Source organism: Helianthus annuus, chromosome 6 (assembly GCF_002127325.2).
Source record: "Helianthus annuus cultivar XRQ/B chromosome 6, HanXRQr2.0-SUNRISE, whole genome shotgun sequence".
Classification (NCBI taxonomy): domain Eukaryota; kingdom Viridiplantae; phylum Streptophyta; class Magnoliopsida; order Asterales; family Asteraceae; genus Helianthus; species Helianthus annuus.
Window position 1 is genome coordinate 22923499 of NC_035438.2, and position 15707 is coordinate 22939205.

The following is a 15707-nucleotide window of genomic DNA, read 5'->3' on the forward strand; positions in this document are numbered from 1 at the left end:
TCTCAGCGCGATAATCTAAGGCAGTTCTAGGTTCTGATTTGGCTTACTAGACACAAATGCAATTAGGGAAATAAGATCGACTTCTCTCAAAACCTATCTTAGATATATATTACACTGCGACCTAATAACTAACTCGAGCCTCTCAGCGACAAGCTAAGCAGAACACTTGATTTTATTAAATTACCAAATATTACTTCTAAGGTTACTTACGCGTTTTCACCCTAAAGGATTAATGATCTATAACGTGATATAGACACTCACCTAAATCAAGAACCCTAATATAACCCTATTACGTGATAAAGACCGTCACCAAGGATCATATGAAGTAACAAGCAGTTATAAAACAATTGTCAAGTATGCATAAGCACCAAATCAGAATATCTAGAACAATTTACTTTCAGAAATCAATCCATAGTCTAACAAATAAAAACCTTTAAAAGATCCAAACGATAATTAAACCATCATCTAGTCTAGGTAGTTACGAAGATCTAGCCAAGAAACATCATGTCTAACGAAAACAAATCAGTTTCAAAACAAGAATTCATGATTAAAGTAGCAAAACGCGAAAATAGTGAAAAACGGGAGGTAAGACCCGAGTTATCTTCTTTCCTACGCTCCGTGCTTCGATCCTATGATTCTTGCAAGCTCGAACGCCTCGAAAACCTTCAAAATCTGCTCTGGAATTCGCCCTAAGGGTTCTTGGTTCGTGTATATTTGTTTAATGATGATAAATAATCTTTTTATATGAAACCCTAATCGACCAGTAATTCAGGCTCATCAGTTACACCAGTCGCGTAGCGCGACTGGTAAGGCATATACGCTCGCGCTACGCGAGCCCTCCAAAGTCAACGAAAGATCAAGTATAGGCAGTGGTGTAGCGCTACTGATAAGGGGTTCATGCTCGCGCTACGCGAGTGGGACTTTTTCACAGAATGTTGCTTCCAAAAGCTGGTTCAACTCTCCAAAATCCTTGTAAATTATTCTAACACTTTGTGTATTGATTCCAGGACTTGACATTCGACATTTCAGCTCGGTTTTGCTCCAATTCCAGCATTTTTATGTATCAAGATCTGGAAAACACAATAACGATCAATAGCACGCAATTCTAACCTAAACTAAACAAAAATTAACGATGAAATATACAAACTATACACGATAGAAGTATGTATTTTGCAATACATCACTATCGTTATAGGAGAACTCGACCAATGGTAGGTGCTTATCCCAGCTACCTCCTAAATCAATCACACATGCACGAAGCATGTCTTCCAGAGTTTGAATTGTACGCTCACTCTGCCCATCCGTCTGAGGATGGTAAGCCGTACTGAAATTTAAATGCGTGCCTAAAGACTGTTGGAAACTTTTCCAAAAGTGTGACGTATATCTGGTATCTCGGTCAGAGATAATAGCCACTGGTACTCCATGTAAAGACACAATCTTATCAACGTACAACTGGGCCAATATGTCAGAACTGAAAGTTTCCTTAATGGGTAGGAAATGTGCTGACTTAGTCAGTCTATCTACTATCACCCAAATAGTATCATTTCCTTTCTTAGTCTTTGGCAACTTAGTGATGAAATCCATTGTCACCATTTCCCATTTCCAAGTGGGAATTTCAGGCTGTTGTAGCAAACCTGACGGCTTTTGATGTTCAGCTTTAACTTGAGCGCATGTCAAGCATTTAGCCACATAGGCAGCTATAGACTTCTTCAAGCCTATCCACCAATAATTCGCCTTTAAATCCTGGTAGATCTTATCAGCTCCAGGATGAACGGAATATTTGGAACTGTGGGCTTCCTGGAGGATAACATCCCGAAGTCCTCCATAAATTGGAACCCATATTCGTCCATTCAACCTTAGGATTCCATCCTTGCCGTAGGATAACTGCTCCTCAGTTACTCCTAGCTCCTCATCAGGATAGTTAGCTTCCAGCACTGCTTCCTTCTGTGCTGCTAACAATCTTTCATTCAAATTATTCTTTATCTCAATGCTCTTGGCATTGATTATTATAGGCCTTATCCTTTCCTTTCGACTTAAGGCATCAGCAACCACATTTGCCTTGCCTGGATGGTATCTTATTTCACAATCATAGTCATTTAAAGTTTCCATCCAACGTCGCTACCTCATATTTAAGTCCTTCTGATTAAACAAATGTTGAAGGCTCTTGTGATCAGAGTAGATTACACACTTCGTTCCATACAGGTAATGCCTCCAAAGCTTTAGTGCAAATACAACGGCACCCAGATCCAAGTCATGGGTGGTGTAATTCCTTTCGTGCACCTTTAACTGACGTGAAGCATAGGCAATGACCTTGCCTTTCTGCATAAGCACACACCCCATCCCGGTGTGTGATGCATCACAATATACTACAAACTCATCAATTCCATCAGGCAACGTCAAAACAGGAGCGTTGCTCAACTTTTGCTTCAAAACATCGAAGGATTCTTGCTGCTTAGGCCCCCAATTAAACTTACTATTCTTGCGAGTCAGCAAAGTCAGGGGTGCTGCAATTCTTGAGAAGTTCTCGATAAATCGTCTGTAGTACCCGGCCAATCCTAAGAAACTGCGAATCTCCGTGGGCGTCTTTGGCTCTTGCCAGTTCATGACAGCTTCAACTTTAGCGGGATCTACTTGGATACCACGCTCACTCACAACATGTCCAAGGAATTGGACTTCGCGAAGCCAAAATTCACATTTTGAAAATTTGGCATAGAGCTTTTCCCGTTGAAGCAGTTTCAAAATACAACGGAGATGCTTCTCGTGGTCAGCTTGACTCTTTGAGTAGATGAGGATGTCATCGATGAAAACAATGACAAATTTGTCTAAATAAGGCTTGCATACACGATTCATGAGATCCATGAATGCGGCTGGTGCATTAGTGAGCCCAAAAGGCATCACTAAGAACTCATAATGACCGTAGCGAGTCCTAAACGCAGTCTTGTGTACGTCTTCATCCTTAACCTTCAATTGATGGTAGCCTGACCTCAAATCAATCTTGGAGAAGTAGCTTGCCCCTTGAAGCTGATCGAATAGATCATCGATCCTGGACAAAGGGTACCTATTCTTGATAGTAACCTTATTAAGCTCACGGTAATCAATGCATAGACGCATTGATCCATCCTTCTTCTTGACGAATAAAATTGGCGCTCCCTATGGAGACGAACTAGGTCTTATAAAACCCTTGGCTAGCAAATCATCTAGCTGCGTCCTTAATTCTTTCATCTCTGTTGGTGCCAACCTATAAGGTGCTCTCGCAACAGGTGCTGCTCCGGGGATGATATCAATTTTGAATTCCACTTGCCTATCCGGTGGCAAGCCAGGTAGTTCCTCAGGGAAAACTTCAGGGTATTCAGAAATGACTGGAATATCTCCAATCTTGGGCTTTTGCTCGTCGACCGTTACTTGTGCCATATAAATGACACAACCCTTCTTCATGCACCTAGATGCCTTGAGCATAGACACTTGCTCCGGCAATCCGTGTTGGGTATCTCCTTAAATGGTAAGTGACTCACCAGACAGAGTTTTAATCACCACTTGCTTCTTGTTGCAGATGATCTGGGCTTGGTTATGCGATAACCAGTCCATGCCCAATACTATATCAAATCCGGCTAACTTCAAAGGAAGCAAGGACAAAGGAAAATAGTGGTTCCTAAAAGACATAACGCATCCATCTAATATGGTTGAGGCGGTTTCTAAGGTTCCATCGGCTAACTCCACCTCATATTTCACACTTAAGGTTTTAACAGGTATATTTAGCAACTTACAAAACTTGTTATCTATGAACGACTTATCAGCGCCAGAATCAAACAGTACTCTAGCATATACATCATTTACGAGGAAAGTACCTGTGATCACATTGTCGTCCTGAATGGCCTCCTGCAAATTCATTTGGAAGACCCTAGCATTGGTCTTCTTAGCTTCCTCAGGCTTCTTGGCGTATTTAGGGCAGTTAGTCTTAATGTGCCCTTTCTCGTTACAGCCGTAGCAGGTAGCATCTTTGATCCTTTTGCAATCAATAGTCTTATGCTCCTTAGACATGCATAACCCACATGCAGGTGATCCTGATTGAGACTTGGTCTCAAGCCTGCATTTTCCAAAGTGGCGTTTTTGGCAAGTTGAGCACTTTGGCTTTTCCTCTGCTCGCTGACTACCTTTTCCAGACCCAAACTTCTTGGACTCAGGGTTTCCCTTGTGCTTCTTCTCCGACCCTCGTGAGCTATCCTCCTCACGCTTCCTCTTACTCTCTTCAGAGTTCTTGAGCGATCTTAACCTGACCGCATCCAAGGTGAGGGATAGAGATAGATCAGCAACTGATCTAAAAGTAGCAGGTCTCGAAGCCTTAACACTGGCTTTGATTTCTGGGGCTAATCCCCCAATGAAGCGAGCAATCCTCTTGGGTTCTGGTGTCACAAGGTAAGGGACCAATCTGGACATGGTGTTGAAGCTGGTGAGGTAAGCTTGACAATCTAAATTCTGCATCACCAATGATAAGAAATCCGATTCAATCCTTTCCACCTCATGCTGTGGACAATAGCTCTCCTTAATGAGAACAACAAACTTCTCCCATGACATATTATATAGTGGGATCTTCCCAGCAGCTTGAATGAGAGACTTCCACCATGCCAGTGCCTCTCCTTTGAACGATTGGGATACATACTTCACTATGTCCCTTTCAGCACAACCGCTGATATCAACAACAGTGTCCATTTCATTTAACCAGGTCATACAATCAATTGCTCCTTTCTCCCCAGTGAAATCCCGGGGTTTGCAGGAAACAAAGTACTTATAAGTACAAGACTTGGTACGTGGCTCATCATCGAACACTATTCTCTTGGATGGAACACTATGTTGGTTTGAGGAATGTTCGACATTCTCTTTCTTAGGTCCATCCTTCTTCGAGGGTGGCTTGCTATGAGCTTCTGAACGAGTCTTAGGAACAGACATAGAGTGGGGTACTGAAGAAGTCCTAATATACGTCTCACTAACCTCCTTGAATTGCTCCTTTACAGCTTTAGATACAGATGTATCAATCAGTGTACGAAGCTCTCCTTTGGTTATATTAACCCTATCATCATCGTTTTCCAGGGAATGACTGTTCACTTCCTCCGACCTTGCCATGTAGCTTTAATGCTACATAAAACCAATAAGGACGAGGTTTATACGGAAGCTTATACAGTCCTATCGTTTTAAACGATTTATTAACTATGGTTTTTAATACACATTTTAGTTAATTATTCAGGATAACCCTAAATCATATATAATAGCACAAAAGCCTAGTCACGAAGACAGATTTAATTAATAAACCAGGATTTTACAGAATCGAGGTATTAAGGTTTGAATCAAAGTTCATTATCTTTCCTTGACAGGGAGTTACAGGCTACCACTGTCTTTAGTCCCAGAGGACGTTAATTATAGCCCGTGGGCACTTCATCCTTAAAGGATGATTATAAAATAAGGGAATTTAGAATAACCTTTTTCAGTAATGACTTAGGTGATTTTATCGGATCACACTTTGTCAAGCATATAACATATCAAATGTTAATAAGGGTTGAATCTTTCGAATAGGTTTTACCATTTTGGCCATGTCTGCAATGACAATTATGCTAGGTTTTACCTTTAAGATTCTTTTAATATTTAATCGCAGAGCAATCCTAATTTGAGATGTTAACAAGGATCTGAATCTAATTGAGGAACTACCATTTTGGCCCTGCCTTAAGGTGACATATGGCTAGGTCTTGTCCTTTTAGATTTTGCCATTTTATCATAATGGTAGATCTTATAAAAGAAAGATATTATAATAGTAATGGTTGCCCTAAATGGGACTTCTAACTGAAATGACTTGCCCATGCAAGGACTAATCAGAAAAATAAGAAAGGAAACAAATAAGGAGAAATAAAACGAATTAGGATTAATCCTATGTTCTTTGTCTAGACTCAAGAATGTGCAATTGTGTAACTGAGAATAAACACAAAAGGCTAGTGTTTAATTCACTCAGTGTTGGCTCTGATACCAACCTGTCACACCCCTAATTTTCCACGTGTCACCGGTGGGCCCGGTGGGGAGTATCGTGACGTCATTGATATCATCATAGTCAAACAACACAACATATAAAATGCACAGCGGAAGCAAAAGATATAGATTTATTTCAACTGAACAAAATGTAATGTTTAAGTATTACAACACAGTCGAAACAGATCCACAGGCGGATCAAATAAAAAGGAAAACTGTTCAACAGACTTTGACATCTAAAGCTTGCGAGACTTGAGTAATGATGCCTGGAGTAGCCAGCCTATTTCGTCTAGCACCTGCACTTAGCCTTTTTGGAAAATACGTCAGTTTGCACTGGTAAATACAACTTAACTGACTCATTTTGAAAAGAGTTTGAAAATTTATTTAAATGCACTTCGGCAAAAATATTTTATAACTTGGGACAATTATTCAAAATAATCTTGTATACAGTTTTACTCATTTGTCGTCCATTAGGGCCGGTTTGTAGGGCCGGACTTAAGTTAACTGACACGCCACAAGTATAATGCCCACAAGGTCGATTCCTTATAGTGGGATACCAGTTTTTTTACATAATGCAACTGTCAGGTGTACGCCTACACCCCGTGCTTAGGTCGTGGCCATTTCATGAATGATGCCAAGGATATCCGGGACATGGTCATTTAACCCCCAAGGGCCATACACCAAATAATACATATCAAACAGGTTATGTAAATACATCAATCACAATACGATTTAAATGACTACATACACCCGACCAAGCGGTACTTTTATAGTACCGTATCCCAAGCCCGTATAGGGAAAATAAGTTAAGGGTATTTACCTGAGCAATGTATAAATCAAATACAGCAAGTGCACGTATCTTTTACTGGGCTCCTAATCTGGAACGAAGGTTTTTAATAACCTATTAGAATCCTAACAGGTCTTTAATTAAGCTTAGACTTAGACCAGTTAGTTTTCAAAAGGAAGACACGGTTCAAACGCATGATAGAGCGAAGACCGGTTTAGAATGTGGTTTTGACCCGACAAGCTTGCATACTTGTTTAATATGGGTAACTTAAACACATTCTGGATTTTGAGATGAAAACGATATGGTTTAACCCGTTTCGGCTAATATATGCAAACTAGTCACATAAGCCGATCCGAACGCGAAAAGTGCGTAACGAGTAACCATAAGAGTCATATACAAGTTTCATAAGTTAACATGCCTTAAATATGTTGTGACATTAGTAAGATATCTTCTATTATGCCCATAACGAATTTAAAACCAATTTATGCCCCGCAAGGGTATTTTGGTCATTTAAAAGGTTATAAAAGGGTTTAAATATGTTTCTGAGTTTCGGGTCTGATGTAATCAGTAAAAATACTCATTTTACTAAGTTATATCAGTAAGGTATAACTTATGTGTGAAATCTATCCTTTATAACCAAACTATGCATCTTAAGGGCATCTTGGTAATTTCACATAAGCCTAAAAGGTCAAAATCGGAAATCTGAGCTTAAGACCTTTGCTTACTGTTACAATGTAAATATTTACTAAAAATATCAGTAAGCATCAAACCTTATATTTATAAAATGGTTTTAATACATACTACGCGTTAAAAACGCTTAAAAAGACGATTTGGAGCCATTTCCGGGTTTTCAAAGGAAGGCCGATAATTTTATTATTCCAGAAGGCTCAAAATACTTTATTTATCATATTAGATTAGTAGAAAAAGGTTTGGGGTCAAAAGGATTTGTAAAACTCATTTTATAGCCTAAAAGGGCAAAACCGGCAACTCCCGAACCAAGCTTAGAACTCTAAGTTATGCTCAGCCTAAAAATAAATAAAAATCCTTAAAAATCCCAAAATATTATATTACATCAGTGGGTAATAAGTTTGGTATTAAAAATTGGGTTTAGATAGGCTATATGCTAATTATGCGGTTTATATACTTAAAAGCTTCTTAATTACGCTAATGAGCATAACTCTTAATCTAGACCTCAAACTGATGTCAAATTCTAGGGACAAGTTTTTAAATCAGTAATGAAGGTTTCTATTCTTTCACTTTATCAAAAAATCATGTTTTAAGGTCAAAAGGGCATAATAGTCAACATTTAAGCATTTAACGGAATCATGTATATGAATTGGATAACTAATGAACCAAGTTGTATAATCACAGAGGGTTATACTTATAGGTAACTTGGTCCTAATAAGGCTCTAAGGCATTCCTAAATCATGCTCAAACGGGTCAGAACTGAAAGTCAAAGCATAAGTCAAACTATTCGACTTTCGGTCCCGAACCGAGCCTAAACTGAAAATTGTCGAGTTGAACATGTTTAGACATGTTCTTACATTGATTATCAAGTTATATTAATGTCAAAACAGGTTGCATAGCTTCTACATTGCTAATTATGCATTTATTTGAAAATTAGCTTTCTGTTGACTTTTTATAATCAAGTTTGACTCGACAATTGACCTAATTAGAGTGGGAATCAGAGGGTGACCTTTTAAAGGTTTAATGCCCACATAATTACCAACTCATAGGTACTTTCAAATTGAATTTTGACTGGAGCAATTAAGATTAATGACGAAGTCAAATCTTAATTACGACGGTTTGACCAAACGCTAATAAACTAAGCAAAACTGGATTAAAGGAGGATAAGCATACTTACAATAGTCCTAAGCACGACTAATGAACACTAAGGATGAGCCTTGAGCTCCAGGAACCTCCAAGCAAAGAGTTGTGAAGTTCCAAATGAATGAGCAATCAAGAACCCAAGATCATGGCCCTTATATAGGCTTCTTTGATCCTCAAGATCATGCCAAACAAGGTCTATGGATGATATGGGATCATTACAAGTGTCCCTAGGCCTTAATATACCAGCAAACAAGCCCATAGAATCAAAAACAACCATTTTAAGTCGGCTACAAAGCTTTAACAGCCAGCTGTCCTGATTTTCTGCATCTGGTAGTCCCAGGCGGCCCGCTTCAGGATTCATAAGGATCTTACGCGGGCCGCGTGGCCCCTCTGATCCGGTTACAAAGTTTCAATAATTGCAGTTTTGGTCCCTGGTCCTTCCAAACTTGATTTTAAGGTGGGTTCTTGCACTATAAATCCCCAAACTTGACTTTTAAGGACCCCAAGTCATAAACCAACTTTGTTTAGTCCCCGGTTATTCATACGTTCACCGAAAAGTCCTAAATTTCGATATTGATGCTTTTAATCCCTCGTATACGAATATTGTCATAACTTTCTCATACTTAATCGAAACCTTGTGAAATTTTTATCACACATTCTTGTGAGTATAATTTATCATTACAAAGCTTCGGGTCTGCTAAAAGATCACTCAGAGGTATACTTTAAACATGTTGACACATTTAGCCCCTGTAGTTTGTAATTCCTCACTTTCTTTCACAATTAGCTTCGTATGATCCATGATTTATTCGTTTAAGGATATAAACATCATATAGGGTTATTGAAAGATATATTTATCCGTTGTTGACATTTTGAACCCTTATATTCACATACTTTCCTTGTTTGTCAACTTTAGTCCTTCATACGTAATCTTTCACACGTTCAAAGCTTATGACACGTGTCAATACATTATTGGACATGAATTTTCGAGGTGTTACAATATCTTGGCATGGTTTATTTGAGATATTACACCTTTGCTATCACAATTATACTTCGTAGTGGCATCGTTGCTCTTGTTATATCAATCCATCAGGGGTAGAGCGGACAATATCTTGGCATGGTTCATCTGGGATATTATAGCTTTGCTAGCACAACTATACTTCATAGTGGCAATGTTGCTCTTGTTATATCAATTCAACACACTTAGCTTCACGTATTGGTCACCTTGCATCATAGAGCACCGATTTACCCTTGACAATATCTTGGCACCGTTTATTTAAGATATTACACCTTTGCTATCACAATTATACTTCATAGTGGCATCGTTACTATTGTTATATCAATTCAAAACACTTAGCTTCATGATTTATTTGGGATGTTACACCTTTGCTATCACAACTATACTTCATAGTGGCATCGTTGCTCTTGTTATATCAATTGAACACACTTAGCTTCACGTATTGGTCACCTTGCATCATAGAGGACCGATTTACCCTTACAGTTTGAAATCAAACCAAAATTAACTATTACTACAGTTTGGTTTAGGTTTCTATTACTACAGTTTGGTTTAGGTTTGTCATCATGATTTGGACCTACTGTGACATTAAAACACGTACTTATTGGCACATATTAAGTTGACCCGAATCGTCTAGGTAATATTGTAACATATTGGTGGATGGATCACGTACATGACATATTTTACATATGAAGTATACATGTAGGCCTGTAAACGAACCGAACGAACACGAACATGCATTTAACTTTAACCGGACACGAACATATAGGTAAAAATTTGTAAGTTTTTTTAAAAAATTGATTTTTACCATTTAAACCGCCATGTCCAACGACTATGGCTAACAGTCAAAATTGAACATCCAATCCTAGCTAGCCAGCTCCCCCCCCCCCCGGTCCCACGCCGGGCTTCAAAGCGACGCTGGCACGGAGTAGGTTAGCCAGCGTTGCCTGGCTTCCTCCGCCCAACCAACACCCCCACACCTCTCAGTCTTATATACTACGATCAAGTGAAAGGTTCGGTCTCATATGTTACAAGATGATTTTACAATCAATCGCAAACAAAATCATCTGGTTTTGTTTGACGAAAAAACCAACTATTTGAAAAACATAAAAACAAGAGTAAATTGCCATTTTAGTCCCTGAGCTTTGTCCAAATTTGCCATTTTAGTCCAAATAGTTTTTTTTTGCCTCTAGGTCCCTGACTTTTCCCTTTTGTTGCCATTTTGATCACATACACTAACTCCATCCAAAAACTCCATCTTTAACCAGGGGTATTTTAGGGATTTTCATTTTAAATGTTTTCAATTGCCATTTTGATCCAATTCCAAAAAATCAAAAAAATTTCAAAGAATTCTAAAAAATCATAAAAATTCTAAAAAATTCTAAAAAATCCAAAAAATCCGTTTCGGCGCGAACCGTTTCGAACCTGAACCGTTTCGAGCTGAACCGTTTCGACGCGAACCGTTTCGACCCGAACCGTGCCTCGAAACGGTACGGGTCGAAACGGTTCAGCTCGAAACGGTTCGGTTCAAAACGGTACGGGTCGAAACGGTTCGCGTCGAAACGGTTCAGCTCGAAACGGTTCGGTTCGAAATGGTTCAGCTAGAAACGGTTCGGTTCGAAACGGTTCAGCTCGAAACGGTTCGGTTCGAAACGACGGTTCAGCTCGAAACGGTTCGCGTCGAAACGGTACGGGTCGAAACGGCTCGGCTCGAAACGGTTCGGGTCGAAACGGTTCGGGTCGAAACGGTTCGCGTCGAAACGGTTCAGCTTGAAACGGTTCGGGTTCGAAACGGTTCGCGCCGAAACGGATTTTTTTGTATTTTATTAGGATTTTTTAGAATTTTTATGATTTTTTAGAATTTTTTGGAATTTTTTTGATTTTTTTGGAATTTTTTGATTTTTTGGAATTGGATCAAAATGGCAATTGAAAACATTTAAAATGAAAATCCCCAAAATACCCCTGGTTAAAGATGGAGTTTTTGGATGGAGTTAGTGTATGTGATCAAAATGGCAACAAAAGGGAAAAGTCAGGGACCCAGAGGCAAAAAAAACTATTTGGACTAAAATGACAAATTTAGACAAAAGTCAGGGACTAAAATGACAATTTACTCTAAAAACAAAAACCGTCCTAAAACTTGCCGTGTTCACCGTTTGAATTAGAATCTAACTAGACCCATATGGAATCATCAATCATCTCACAAACGTTACAATACGAAATGATTATAATAATTGTGGTGACAATGTCTTTGTGAGTACTTCAACCCCTAAAATGTTATTATTGACACTTGTACTTAATTAGCTTTATAAAATGTCAGTTTTATCCACCTCAAGATAACGTGCTTATTTTTAAGTATACGGGTTAAATGTAATATTTTTCGTACTTATTTTTATATAGGTTTAGTTGGTCTATGTTTTGACATATATTTTGTTCATAAACAAGCCGTGTCGTATACAATACGTTTGCACTTGGCGGTATAAATTTGAGTTATTTTACGCTTAGACGCCGCTATATGCGATACCATTATTTAACTTAAAAAACATGATTTTTTACGTGCTTATTTTTATGTATGTGTCGATATAAATTAAAGTTGATTTATTTTTTCACCTTATACTTTAGTTTAATTTTTGTTTCCACCCCGTAGTTAGTTGATTTTTTTTACTTTTTTTAACCGATTTACTCCACAATCCTAGACTTAAATAAAATTATCATTTTGAGTTTTTAACGAATTTTCTACTACGTGAATCTTTTATCGATTTTGTTTTCTTTATCAACGTTCAATGCGAGTTAATTTTACTTACGTTTCAATGTGAATTTTCGTCACGTTGTTTTTAAACTAATCGTTTGTTTTAAACATTTTTTATACCGTTTGGATTTTTAAACTCCATTTCTAAAGACACCATTCCGTCGTGTTTATCCTTATATACATTTTGGTGTAAATTTTGTTCGAATAACTTGGCTTTCGTATACGACGACGTGACGAACCTGTTGCGGAGCACGAGTAAAAAATAAAACTAATCCATCAAAGAACGACTTTTTTTGTTGATTTGTTTTTCTTTTTCTTTTTTTTTTTCTGTTTATTAATGATGCTTATTGGACACAAGTTGTAAAAGCGAAGACCCATAATTGATGGTAGAATAACACCAACACCTTGTAAAAGCAAAGACCCATAATTGATAGTAGAATAACACCACACCTACCATAAGGAGACGACTTGTAGAAGGATCCATGTATCATAATGTTATTAGATAGTAGAGTTTTTAGATTTGTATGAGCCACGGGCCCATTAGGTTGTTAGAACATCAATTCTAACACCTTTTATCATTTTGGTTTCTGAATTGTTAGTGAATGTTGGAGTCGACCGGATAACCTTCTTAACCGTGTAATCACTTTCTAACGTACAGGGCGGAACCAGAGGAGGGTCAGGAGGGTCCGTTGACCCTCCGGTCACGGGAACTTTGTAGATTTTTATTTATAAATTTTGAGTTTTTGAAGAAGAAACTTAGAGATGGACCCCCTACTTTGAACCAGTATAGAATATAAGCTTACGATGACCCCCTAACTAAATCGTTCTGGTTCCGTCACTGCTAACGTACGATATTGAAAAGTAAAGTCATGGTCAATATATAAAGCAAGGTCTCCACACCACATAATCCGGTATAAGTGTTTGTATCTTGGAACGTGTCATCTATTTAAACCAACCAAATAAGACTTATTATTGTTGTAGTACGTACGTTGAGAATTGAATAACAAAAATACAAACTTGAAGTTGGTGTGAACAAAAATGTAAGACTCACTAATAAGTCTTGTTATTTTCCCTTGCAAGCCACTGGCCTAGTATTGTAACTCCCATGTACCTTCATAAATTTAAAACCAAATTATCATCATTTACTAGTTGGCTAATCATCTTCATAAATTTATTAACATAAATGCTAATAAGTAATTAGTAAGTACCTTCCAAGCATCAAAACACTAGCTTGAGGATTAGTTCCTGGAGTGTTAAGTATCGTTGATCCATCGATTACTCTAAGCGCGTCCACTCCAAGAACCTTGTATTCGGGATCAACTACTTGTCCAATATGACAACCACCATGATAGTGCCACATAGACCTTACGGTGTCCTTGCAATATTGTTCTAATGACCAACTTGTTTTACCATGTACGCGTAGATTCATTGGTAATCTCAAGTTTAGATCAAGAATATCTTTGCTGGTCATATTGGCATACTTGTAGTTTGAGAATGCTTTCGATTCTATTGCTTTTAGAACGGTTCGAATCCCCTTGACACATTTTTGCAAATCTGCTGGTTCCTTGAAGTAGTTGAATGTTACCGACGGGTTGTCAGCTGGATTAAGGTTTTTAATCCTTAGTTCACCTTTTGATAGTGGACCGCTAATTTTCTCAATCATAAACCCGCCCATCTGCAAACAACAAACGTCAATCATCAAATTTACTATTTCGTTTCGTCACTTATTATTAAAAGGCCTTGTCTTGGAGTTCACAAGATATCAGACCAGGAAAGGCATTTTGTCTTCTAGCTATCTGAAATAGCAACTTCAATAAAGACAAAAACGAACAGTATATTGACAACTCCAAGACATAAAACTACTCATCTTAATATTTTTTTCCCACATAAGCTAATATTTTTTTTACCTGAGGGGAAAATCCCTGATAAGCTGATGGGTCCGCGAAGATAAAATTATTTCCACCAGCATCCTCGATGTAGCTACCAAACCGAGTAATACCAACAAGTTGGACTATGGTTGGCTCGACTGCAACAGGAGAAGGAATGAAGATTGTGTTCATTGGGTTATCCGCCATGTCTTTACCAACAAAAGGTTGCTCGAGCACGATTTTAATCTTATGGGCATCAAGTTGTTCTTTTGGACCTATGCCACTCAACATCAAAAGTTGTGGGCTTCCTAGAGCACCAGCAGATAATATGACTTCATTCTTTTTTCCACCTTTTAGATAAGCCTTGTGCTTATTCCCGAATGAATCTTTAAACGCGACGCCATAAGCCAACGGCCTTGATTTCCCTGTAAAGAATCACACAAGTAAGACATTGAACAATAGATACATACAATGTTGCCATGTTGGCATAACAATAAATATATACCAACCTTTGGTCTTAAATAAGATTTTTTCAACAGTTGCATGTAGAAGAACAGACAACCCTTTAGGATTTGCATATTGCAACAAATCAGCAGCGGTATGTCGCGTCCCATGTTCATCAAAAATCGAACCAGCCAGTTTAGTCCCAACGATATGATCATAACTAAACCCATTGTCGGGTTTGACTCCAGCCTCCACTAGTGCAGCTCGAAACGCGGACTGCCACTTCTTCGGTTCAGGCTTAGAAACCATTACCTTTTCTGCCCATTCGTAAGACTCGCGAATCAATCTTTTGTCCATTAATCTAGCTTCCTTATTAAACTTTGATTCGCCACGCGAATAAAAACCAGCATTAATAGCAGTACCACCACCCAAGACTCGCGGACGCGCGTTTATAACTCCTTCTGAAATAAACCGCTGAGAGGGAGAATTTGGAGATGTATCCAAGAAATAGGATCCAAAATTCATTACTTGGGTAATGTTGGGATTTCCGTAAGGTGAGCCACCGCGTTCGAGAAGTAAAACCGAGTAGTTTGCAGATAACGTGGTGGCTAACGGGATTCCAGCCGTGCCTCCCCCGATGACAATGTAGTCATAGAATGAAACTTTGGGAGCTTTTGTTGCTTCTTTCATAAAAGCATACTTTGTAGCTGTGGTTGAACAAGTAACAACAATATTAGTTTTATTGACATAGAATTAAAATATAAATATAACACGTTACAATAGTTGTTGAGGCAGAAAGAGTACATACACGTTTCAACAAGGCATAAATCGTGAACGAAAAGAATTGTTACGAGAACACATAGGAGCGGTCTCGGAAACATGTAAGCCATCCTAAGAGTATCTCAGTTTCAGTGTATCTAGCTATCAAGATGTGTGGATTTTAGGTGTTGAAATGTGAAGTTAAATACTAAGGGTGCAGCATGAAGACATGAAAAAATCTTTGGTATTTGG

The 15707-nt window shown here is 38.4% G+C and overlaps 1 protein-coding gene across 1 annotated transcript; it reads right to left on the reverse strand.

Moving 5' to 3' along the window:
- Positions 1–13305: 13305 nt before the first annotated feature.
- On the reverse strand, positions 13306–15707 carry LOC110864980 (protein HOTHEAD). The gene is made up of 5 exons (XM_022114151.2): positions 15505–15707; positions 14762–15403; positions 14292–14677; positions 13593–14059; positions 13306–13495 (listed from the first exon to the last, which is right to left on the reverse strand). Exons 1-5 carry the CDS (start codon positions 15584–15586, stop codon positions 13435–13437), a joined length of 1638 nt encoding a protein of 545 aa, XP_021969843.1. The 5' UTR covers positions 15587–15707; the 3' UTR covers positions 13306–13434.

What these genes read in the sequence shown, in the direction of transcription:
- LOC110864980 (XM_022114151.2), bottom strand. Translation starts at nt 15,586, where the DNA reads ATGGCTTACATGTTTCCGAGACCGCTCCTATGTGTTCTCGTAACAATT. An exon ending in AATCTTATTTAAGACCAAAG is followed by an intron (nt 14,678 to 14,761) that starts GTTGGTATATAT and finishes GATTCTTTACAG; the next exon opens with GGAAATCAAGGCCGTTGGCT. An exon ending in AGTGTTTTGATGCTTGGAAG is followed by an intron (nt 13,496 to 13,592) that starts GTACTTACTAAT and finishes AAATTTATGAAG; the next exon opens with GTACATGGGAGTTACAATAC.